The sequence below is a fragment of the Lingula anatina genome, chromosome 7 (assembly GCF_051362555.1).
Source record: "Lingula anatina isolate TDL-2025a chromosome 7, LinAna3.0, whole genome shotgun sequence".
Classification (NCBI taxonomy): Eukaryota; Metazoa; Brachiopoda; class Lingulata; order Lingulida; family Lingulidae; genus Lingula; species Lingula anatina.
The window spans coordinates 4,847,569-4,859,111 of NC_141773.1; the positions used below are offsets into that span (position 1 = coordinate 4,847,569).

General features: G+C 37.0%; 1 protein-coding gene across 1 annotated transcript; it reads right to left on the minus strand.

Moving 5' to 3' along the window:
- Positions 1–3,634: 3,634 nt before the first annotated feature.
- LOC106174349 (uncharacterized) lies at positions 3,635–9,770 on the minus strand. The gene is made up of 11 exons (XM_013555881.2): positions 9,615–9,770; positions 9,160–9,306; positions 8,432–8,470; positions 7,848–8,192; positions 7,262–7,375; positions 6,744–6,857; positions 6,346–6,459; positions 6,037–6,147; positions 5,668–5,781; positions 5,020–5,174; positions 3,635–4,451 (listed from the first exon to the last, which is right to left on the minus strand). Exons 3-11 carry the CDS (start codon positions 8,445–8,447, stop codon positions 4,230–4,232), a joined length of 1,305 nt encoding a protein of 434 aa, XP_013411335.2. The 5' UTR covers positions 8,448–8,470; positions 9,160–9,306; positions 9,615–9,770; the 3' UTR covers positions 3,635–4,229.
- Between the last annotated feature and the right edge of the window lie 1,773 nt (positions 9,771–11,543).

Here is an 11,543-nt window from a genome sequence, read left to right on the forward strand (position 1 = left end):
TATATTAAAATTTGAATTTCTTATCTGACCTGCATCTCTTCTCCGTTAATATACAACACAGAATGCAACCAGAAAAGTCCGTTCAAATATCACTTTTCGGGTTATATGAAAAGATGCCTTTTGGTATTTCTATTTCTGTTTATGCTGTATGTAAGTATGGCGAAAATTTGCCGGTTTTAATGGCAAAAATAACTTCAAATGCATGTTCAGGGCCGTAGCCTCCGGGGGGGGCAGGGGGGGCAGCTGCCCCCCCCCCCTGGGATTTAGAATTTCCCACACTGGTAGGGGGCCACCCACTCCCCCCTGGGGGGCTTCGCCCCCTCGTGTCCGCTTACTGCCCCCCCTGGCATTTTGCTCAGGCTACGGCCCTGATGTTTATAGTGAAAAGAATGCAATGGCGACCAGAAAAATAAACATTTTGCTAGGTAAAGTTGAGGCTCATATTTGTGCGTTCAACGCCATTGATGAAGCAATGATATATATTTTGATCTTTCTTTTTAGGAACAACACGTTCGAATAGATTCTCGGGGTTTTCGGTTGTAAGATCATTTCACTGAATCATGCACTGGCAAGGAACAGAAGAACCATCCAACCGGTCACGTCTTGAAATATTTACTAAAACACCAGGCGGGACTCCTTGGAATGACGCAGTCAACAGTTCCAGCGTTCCAAATATGGATTTCATAAGCCATTCGGAAGTAACTACCGAAGGTATTTTGAATTTATTGAGTACCACAGACAGCATTAGTGGAACGGTTTTTGAAACGAATGAGACAGATTTTCAAACTGTTAATATAAACTCAACAAATGACCCTTGCTTTAATATTGGCTGCATGCCTATTATTGTCACCAATTTTGTCGTGGCTGGTCTGTGCGCTTTTGCCAATCTTGTGGTCATGGCGGCCTTTATCAAGTGCCCTCGGTTGCGTACAAAGACCAACATTATCATATTCAGTCTGTCTGTGGCTGACCTCCTTGTGGCGTGTGTGCACTTCCCTTTCAACACCGTGGGACTGCATCTAATCCACATCGTCCCCGCTTTAGAGCCAATGAAGTACAATGTCTATTTCTGTTTCATTAGAGTATCTGTAGGGTCTTTTCTCACCACCACGGGGAACATACATACGGTCTTTATAGCCGTGGAAAGATACTTCAAAATATGCCAGTCTCAGAGGTATGACTCTGTTTTGTCAAAAAGAAAGGTTATACTAGGTTGCATTGCCATCTACGTCTTTAGGTTAATTCTGGTCAGTTTAAATTGGATTTGGGTGGTTTGGTCTCCCGGGGATGACTGTAAAATAGAAACTCTCCTGCACCCTGTGGTGTTTCGTGTGAGTTCTTACCAGATCCTTATTGCATTGTTCATATCGGGTGGTTGTTATATAGCAATTTTCCGCCATGTGCACCGTATGGGAAAAAACATGTCAAAGCATTCATCGACCCCTAGACAGTCGGGTGAAACATCAAGAGAAAGCCAAACAAAACGGGAAATCCAACTATTTAAAGTAATTTTCAGAACAGAATGCGTGTATCTCTTATGTTATTGTCCGTACCCACTCATGGTGTGGATATCTGGTAACAATAATAATGGTGCCACTTGGCTCGTGACAACGACCTATATATGCAAGAAGATGTTTTGGTTAGGGTGCGGCCTTAATCCGATAGTATATGGATTCTTAAACAACAATTATAGGGCGGCAATTGGGAGCCTTTTTGGACGTAAAATGGCTAACGGTCCTATGTAGAGCACAAGGTAATACTGTTGTGGAATACTGCGTGAAAATACTGCATATGAACCTTAGTCATTGATTTGAACATATGACTTTAAGTGGAGTTGCTTTCCATTGTTTCAACAGGTCTGAACATTCTAAATTATTCGAAAAAGTAACGATGTATATCACGGTATTGATGAAAAGGAAAGGGAGTTAAAGGCATAATTATTCGGGTTCTTGAGTTAAAACTGCCGAAAATATGCCTATACATGTTTAACTTTTCGGCTCTGCACTTTTGCTACCGGGCAGGAAATCACGCAATTTTTTTGCAGCTTTTATTTTTCGGCTGTATATCTTTGTAATTATTATTAAACCTATTTCATTTTACTACTTTGAAAGTTTTTTTTTTTTAGACAACGGCACTTTTACGTGGGAAATGTTACTTATTTATTTAGATATTTATTTAGTCCATTTATGAGCTTTACGGGCATTAACTAATGGTATATGTCAACTTGTCTTTATGGCAAGGCTGACAGCACGACTTCGGACCTCTCTGCTTAAAACCATTTTTGCATAAGTTTGTGCTGGACAGTAGTATCCAAACAATCAGCCAAATTAAAAAAAAAATGAAATACCCATCACTAACAAAAGTCGTATTATATTCTGTACAATCCCCCTATCCTCATGCCTAATGTAGTTAATTGTCTAGGCAGTTTATGTACCATATTTGTTATACTAGTAGTGTAGAGGGCCTGTAATTGTCATTTGTAGAGATTTTAGTGCTCTGCAAAGTGTCGTGTTGATATGCAGTGACAGCATCGCTACGTGGCCTCGGTAGAGGATAGCCAGCATGTACCATAGGATACACTATGTCAGAGCTTCACTTCCATTTAGTACCTTAATTTTTTTCTTCAGAGTTACCCTGTTTCAACTTCAAAATATACTGTACATATACTTGGACTAGTTATATATTTTAATATATATATTCATAGAAGATATAAAATCCTTGTACTTGTAGCAGGGTTCGAAACCAATTTAATCTCGGCGAAAGCAATCTAATCTTAAGAGCAATCCGATTTAGGATGTGCGCATTTGACGCTAGCACCCATGTTGTCTGAGGATAATTGCACCGTGAACAGATATAGTCAGTAACTGAACTTTCTTCACTATTTTAATGATTTGTTTTTGTGTTTTTACACATTGTAATCCAGGATTTTACTTAGTGAAGGGAAATAAGGGCTTATATATACCTGTATATAGGGCAGCAAGCCTTCAATATGTACACGAGGGTGGGCGAAGGTAAGGGGAAAGGGATACTTTTGTTTCGTTATGCTTGATATTCAATATTTGGTTATAGTATTTGTATATAATATAGCATAACTATAGTGCTGGTATGCATATCTAAATTATCGTTTAAGCTGGATGTTATTCATTTCGTATGTACGTCAAAACAGTCTGATGTTACACAATCCTTGTGCACCCTGTTCAGATAAATCATTTTGGTGAGAAATGTATATATCGCCTTAGTTTCACAAAGGAACAGTGTGCCCATATGTATCGTGGGCTTAATTAATGTTATTATTATATTTTTATTCATATTTGTTCACAAGTAATTGCATACCCTATGTCATACCATGGCCTTAGAGTACACCTTAGTATGTCGTCTCTTGCTATTGTAGCAAAAAGATTTGATCAGCTTAGTACAGACGTCATATTTGTGTGATATTCTTTCTACCTTGACCATTGTCTCTGACTGTCAGTTATTCCAGTTTTCGTTTTGTCACAGATGGAGTCACTTTAAATATGCTTGAAACATAGAGGCTTACAATGTACAAAATCTTTGTTTTGAATAAAACTAGAAACATGCACATAAAGAGTGCCTCTTTGTTAGTTACTGATGTCGGTATGTTTCCGGAATGGAATTAAGAAAAGGAAAGAAAATACGACTTCACGCGCGCGCACACACACACACACAAGCATACACACACACACACACACACACACACACACACACACACACATATCGGCCTATAAAAAAGCATGTTAGGGCTGACGACAATTTCCTCATTTTATCACAACAAATAAACATTGAAAATTCCCAACAGATAATTCCTCTACTGGTAGCTTCATTACTAACCTGAGTTTATGCTGTTGACATAGTGTGCTTGCAAGTGAATCAAAAGTTTGACGTGACCATAGGATGACAAAGGAAAAATGAACATTACCTTGCCCTATATTGCAACAAACTTTTGCATAGTAATAATTCTACATACAAACCATGAGAAGATCCAGAATTACTGGAAGGGGGGAACGCGGAGGCGAAGTCGACCAAACCCCGCCCCTTAATTTAGAGGACAAACGGTGCCATTTGGTACGGAATAGAACTATGATTCAGCTAGTGAACATTCTAATCTCAAGAGGGGACCATTGGTAATTTTTTTTTTCAATAAAGATTTGAGAGGCATGGGGACACAATCGTTTCTATTTGATGTGAGTCAGTTTTACATGGTAAAACCCTCACCCTTCGCCACAATAAGCAAGGTGACACTTAGTAATTGGTGGTAGATAATACAGGAAATAATCCACGCAGTTCCGCACTTTAACATCCAAAGACCAATTGCAGCAATCGCTTCCCCAGTTTGCGCATGCTTGACGGTCGACAGCAAAATCTTCCGGGACAGGGTTAGAGCCGTTTATCCACACTGGGGCGTGGGTTCCGCAGTGATGAGTAGGCACGCACTGTATAAAGATGAGCAGAAAGGTTAAAACATGCTCGTTTGATGACTTGGTCAATAGATATGATTGCCTTTTTATTGTCTATTTGTTTTTTATTTAATTCTGTATTTTTCTAAATTTTGGATGTAATCTTATCAAATCGTGTGCACTGATTCTAAATCATCCCTTCCTCCAACTTATAAAGTTTCATACAGATCACATGTTGATTGCATGGTAATTTTGTGGCTGCTTGAAAAATCGACCAATCAATAAACTGAATTTTGTGAGGGTGTGAAAAATCGACCAAATGAACACAAATCACATTAAAGGGTCCTGGTTGTGGATAGGCAATGAGGAGCTTCTGGAACTTTTCCTCAGTGTCTTTTTACAAAATAACTGCTGACAGACAAGCCACGGGTGCACTTTAAGTTCACATGTTACCAGTTGTATTCAAATACTGTCACTATGTATAATGATTGTCATGTGGCGAAATTAATTTCTCCTAGATCTATTGTATTAAAGTTCGTAAGTACTTGCTCTATGAGCAATTTCATTGGGTGTTAAATCCCCATCGATCTGCTGATATTCTTACCCAGTTTGGCATTTTGATGCCGGCTGCCCCTGAAAATCGATACCACTGAGTGACCCAGCCGACCTTGTCGCAGTGTTCCTCACCATCGACTACCGTAAAATTCAAGCTCCTCCACGCTTGGTCCAACACCTCGTAGCTCAACGTAGAGCACGATTCTGCAAAATGTGCATTAAATTACTGAACGATTTAAATTCTTTGCACACTCTCAAAAAGAGAAATGTAAATTTTAAATGGATTAGACAATTACTTTAAATCATGGTCACATAAATTGAAAGCATCTTATTTAAAATGGTTTCATATCTTATAGACAATAAAAGTTATATATATATATATATATATATATATATATATATATATATATATATATATATATATATATATATAATCATTGTAAAGGACTTCAAAATTATAACATTTTAAGTGGATATAAATGATAAATGCGATTAACATGGATCTATCGTGATCTTTTTTAGCATTGATTTAAGTTACAGAATATTATTATTATATTTCTGGAAAAATCTTACCTGCAAATCACATGCATAAGATGGGCGTTTTTGTGAGAGAACATAGTCAAATATAAGATGTTTTTCAAACGTTTTTGGTGGTTTTCTTAACTGATTTAGCGACAGCCACAACTGAAGTTCTTACCTGTTTCACAATTTCTACCAGTATAACCGGATGGACAGCTGCACAAATATGTTTCAGATTGATTCTTGCATTCTGCACCATTCTGACAGGGCTGACTGCGACATGGATTTCTTGCTGTAACACAATTTTAGTGTGCTAATGATACCTGATATAATTAGAATAACCTTCTTGCTCTTTCCCACAGAGACAAACACGCCTATATGTTAATTAAAACTAATTCCGGGAATGTGCGTGCCCAAACACACACTCCCACACACACACACACACACAATCACAAACGTGCACGCACACGCACACGCACACACACGCACACTGATATATTTAAGGCTATATTTAATATAAAGCCATATAAAAACGTTAAACCCTTACTTTGGCAGTTTGACTCATAGTACCCGGCAGAGCACAAACATTGATAAGAATTCACCATGTCAACACATGTCCCACCATTCTGACAAGGACGACTGGAGCATTCACTGATCTCTGGAATTCCAATAGATATTCGGTAAATTAAAAATAATGCTGGGAATAATTCAACAAAACTCTATTCACTCATTTAAATACATGTATAACAACTTTTTAAAACGACCAAATATTACAAAACGAAATGCCCTGAAATCATGTAAGGTCTAACTTAATTTGGAATTTGTTTAAATTTTGCTTCATTGTTTGACATCCTACCTAGCTGGCAAAAAACTCCCGTGAAACCAGGTGGGCAACTGCAGTGAAAACCTCCATAATTGTTTCTGCAGGTGGCGCCCTTTGCACATGGGTTGTTCAAGCATTCATTTATATCTGCAGCGAAATAAAATAAATTTGGGTCTAACACTTTATTTTGAAGTTCATTTCAATTTAGTTCCATCACCTTAATTATAAATACGTTTTGAAATTATGAATATACTTCTTGAAATTATGTAGCTTTTCCGTTAAAATATTGACAAAAAATAAAGATGAGAGTTTTTAATGTTTTTGAAAGAACCCGTATGAGCTGTTACATTGAATGTCATAAATTTCTTTTTCAAAAAGTCCCACTGTAAATCATGATGTAATAAGGACATTAACTGTGAACATTTACTAACCGTCTTCGCACCTTGGTCCACGGAAATCGGAAGTGCAAGAACATCGAAAAGAACCCATCAAGCTCTCACACGAGGCGCCGTTTTTGCAAGGTAAGCTTAGGCAATGGTTGGTTACTATGGAAATATACAGCATGATAATATTTCATATCAAAACTATTTTGATTACAATGTAGTAGAACCAATAACATTGGGGATATGTGTGTGTGAGTTATCAAGTGCGTGTAAAATTACATATTACTTACATTGCTTCATGGTACTTTGTCGATTTCTCTAAACATTCTCGAAAACAGTTTTAAAAAATGAACATTGCATGTAACAAAATTATAACATATTTCATTGCATTTTATAGGGGATAAATCGTTCTGCTCATTTACGACTTTCCTTTAATTATTCTTCCCCTTGAAAGTAGACTAAATTGCCGATCTTGTGTGAAAACATTGGCAAAATGTGAGAGGTTTTTTCATAAGTTTTTAGTGGTTGTTAACTGATTTAGCGAGAGCCACAAATGAAGTTCTTACCTGTTTCACAATTTCTACCAGTATAACCGGATGGACAGCTGCACAAATATGTTTCAGATTGATTCTTGCATTCTGCACCATTCTGACAGGGCTGGCTGCGACATGGATCTCTTGCTGTAACACAATTTTACTGTGCTAATGATACTTGATATAATTAGAATAATCTTCTTGTTCTCTCCCTAAAGAATAACACCTGGTGAAACAACACCTTTTCACAAACACTGAAGTCCGTGAACGTGCATGGGTAAACACACATGGTTTGTTCAATGGGATATTTCATATAAAACCACAAGAGAAACGTGTGCCCCACAGCACCCGATAGAGCACAAACATCGATAATACTACACCATGCCAACACATGTCCCACCATCCTGACGAGGATGGCTGGAACATCCACTGATTTCTAGGATTCCAAAATATATTTTTGTCGATTATTGTGTTTTTTTTTCTTTTTTATCATTATAGCAAATATATTATATTGGTCACACGTAGCAAAAAAAAGTGCCAACAGAAATATGACAGTAGTCCTGATTTTGATGTGTCCAAAATGAAAACAAAATCTCGAAAAATAACCTTCTGTACTTACCTTTCAAACCATTTTCTGCTGAGATCAAATGGTCTAAATGCTGAGTAAGTTTGTCACAATATCCCTCACGCGCAAACACAATCGACAAAGTAATTACCAGTGCAACACAGAGTATCCCTATTAGTGTTATGAGTAATCCCTTCTTTACTTTTGTCTTCAGTGGTTTTATGCTCTTTCTGTGTGGATCAGTAGTATTTTCGGCTGGATGAGAAATCATTAAGCTCTCATACACATTTGGTGTGTCCCCTTCAGCAAGATCCACATCTGATGACGTTCCGGGCCTGTATGCTACATTCACATGCGGACTGTTTTGCTGTTTTTTAGAAGCGGTTATTGCCGTGATATCTAGAAGAAGCATTTAATTACGCACTTGTTAAACAATTTGAACATTTACATCGATAATAAACTCAAGGGAACAAATATAAGAATATTATTTTATAAATAGGAATGTAATGCACGTATTTTCAGATAAATTCACAACACAGGACTAACATTCCTGCATGTATTCTCACTCACACATTTACTACAATAGCTTTAATGTTGAACGAATTTCTTAAATTAAAATTCAGATCTTTTATGCATACCATTTTTGTCCACCATGCTTACTTTCCTCAATAATTGTGCTGTAATAATAAAATGCATATATAGGTATAATATTTGCATCCGGGTGTTATTTTTTACGTTCACACGGCTTAATTAATCTGCTGAAACAGAGAAATGACTGAAAAAAGGATATATCCACTTGATTTACATCAGGTGTCAATATATTTGAAATTTATATAAAAATGGCGCACAATGTACAAAGTTGAAATGAAGATAATCATCTTTAAAAAAATTCCATGCAAAACTAAACTGCCCGAAACCTAGATTTAAGTCATTTATTTTTCTTACTGATGTATTCATAACAACATTTTTGAACTGCATATAATTTCATCTCTGACTCTGAAACTAATTTCACTTCCTGGTTGATGAAACGAAAACAACACCTGAGTGGAAAATATGTAAATCAAACCACTTGCGTCTCATCTTACAGGTACCTGTAGCATATTGAATAAGAATTGTTGCGTGCTTTTACTGTTCAAAATAATTTGAAAAAGCGCCAGCCCGGCAGTTTATCCGGAAGGATACACTCCAACTGGCAACTCTGGGCTACTATGCATTGGTGCTATTAATACATTCGATTTGACCTCATTGCAGAAACCATTTAACTACTGCAACTTATGTTGTCAACGATAGCGATGTTAAAAAGAATATTTAACTCACTCGTGTGTTCATTAAAACACATTTTGAACTATCTATTTTCATCTCTCACCTCTAAAACTTATTTTCCTTCCTTGTTGATGAAACGAACACTGCAGTCAAATAAAATAGGATACCGCGCGACTCACATGGGTCTTACTTGTAGATGAGTGAATCAATCGAATTACCGGAACTGTATAATTCAATGAGTCGCCTTCACCTGGTAAAGATGAAGTTTGTGGTTAAAATCGGATAGTACTATTCGTTACAAAGATGTGCAAACCAACAGCCTATTTTTTTTGGACAAAACATCACTTGTAACATGAAATGCCAGATGTTGTAGAATAGGGCTTTTGACCATTTAAAATGATCACGATAAAATAACTACCAAAGTAATTTACTTTAATGATCAACGACCTTAAAGATGTAAATGGAAACAGTTGCACCAAGTGGGGAATAGAGTTAATAATCTGTACAGAAAAAAAACTCAACAATTTCAAATAAACTAAACATTCTCATTTTACTTACCAGTGCGTTTATCAAAAGCAATGTTTTGATAGTATTTTTCACTTGATACTGCGCCAGTCTTGTTGACAACACACTGAAACAATTTTCCTTCTTGGTTGATAAATAGTGCATCTCGCTTTATGAAAAAAATTATTATCAAACCTTGTGCATCTCACGTCTCACTTGGCCGGCCGCATATCTTTTGTAGTACACATTTTATATCGGAAACACTTAAAGACGCTTCCTCCAAGATAAGATTGCACTGCAATCGGCAACTCCGTATATGCAGCATGGTTTTCTTTGTGGATGTCATGTTAATCGGTTGTGTTAGTTTAGCCGCCTTAACATACAACTATAGCAATGTGTGTGTTTTTTTAGCTGATACTTGTTGATCAGGATAATACTAGATGGCAAAGCTAGTGAAAAAGATGAAAGAAAGAGTGACGATAAGAATGACATTATAATACCACTAATTTCTATCTCAGGGTTTTGGAGGAAGTAGAGAACCGTCAATGAACCGTAAAGAAGGTCTGTATTTTTATTCTCTCCACTTGACCAGCTCATCTGCTCAATGACACCCGTTTTCCTGATGGCAGTGCGTTATTACTTCGTAAGTACACTCTTTTTCTTATTCTATGTGAACTCATTCTACTGCATGAATCAGAACATCCATTCACTTTTACTCTCTCCATTTTATTTCTTACGATAACTTTGGCCTGACGTGTGATGCAAAAAACCATTGACTAAGCTGAAGGTGACACATTTTTTTTAAATATTTTTAAATAGTTCGTTCAAAGATGCATCGTTTATTTATTTCCCCAACCGCAATGAATACACGACCAAATATTAGATTCTGACTTCGTCTAACCATATGGTCCCACTACCTTGCCTTAGACAAGCCTCATCTACGGCAAAGGCGGTGGAATGGGGGAGATCCCGATTGTCTCCACACACTTTTCCTAGACTCCGTTGTGATGCACTTTTACTTTGCCACCTTACTTTCCATTGATATTTATTCCATTCTTGAGCTTGAACTTAATGCAAGCCTGGACAATCAGAAATAAAATACATTTGCTGAAGTGCTACATACTGAAAGCTAGTTCCATTTGTAATTGTTTTTGTTTTTTACCTCCATTATTATTATTATTTTTTACCTCCAATATCTTTCTAGCGTCTCTATATGAGGGAAGATTGTTTCCAGATAGAAATCCCCTTCTAGAAGAAATACTTGCCCAACCCCATCTGCTTCTTTAGAAAAAGCAGGACATGAAAAGGGAGGATTCAACAATTTTCATTAGTTATAAAAATGGGTTAATACAAGCTGGCTGTTCTAATCCTGAAAAATTAATAAATTTAGCATGAAACTCTACAAAAAATTTCATCTATAACAAATTATTTTATATGCCTTAATAAGAAGGATAAAATGTTACAACAATATAAATAAACATGTCAAATAAGCGACAAAAGCAGATTTGTCATACCTGTGTTACCTAAAGTGTTACCTTACCTGACCTCCTTAATTGGGTTCTTATGCACTCATAAACATTGAGTCCCCGTGGGCACGGGAAATGTTTAAATGTAAGTAAATGTAATTGTCTTTAAATTCACTCCCCAATTCACCCCAGAGGTTCAATTTTTGAAACACACAATAATAGCCTAAACACAACTTTTGTGGTCGTCCAAAAAGCATAAGGTGGTATGTGCAAGCCACAGTTTAATGGGCGCATCGACGTGATATGCAGGTCGACCAAGCGAAGGTATTTCCTTCTTCTTCACTGTACTGTGACGCAGCGTTATCATTACTGGCACAGAGAGAGACACTCTAACACGCAATGAAACATCCAGCAAATCTGAATACAGGAATACCGTGTAGCTATAACGAATCCATAACCTAATGGAGATCCGTTTCGTTTCTCTCAGCCATTGGTCCTCACAGGGCCCAATTCCAGC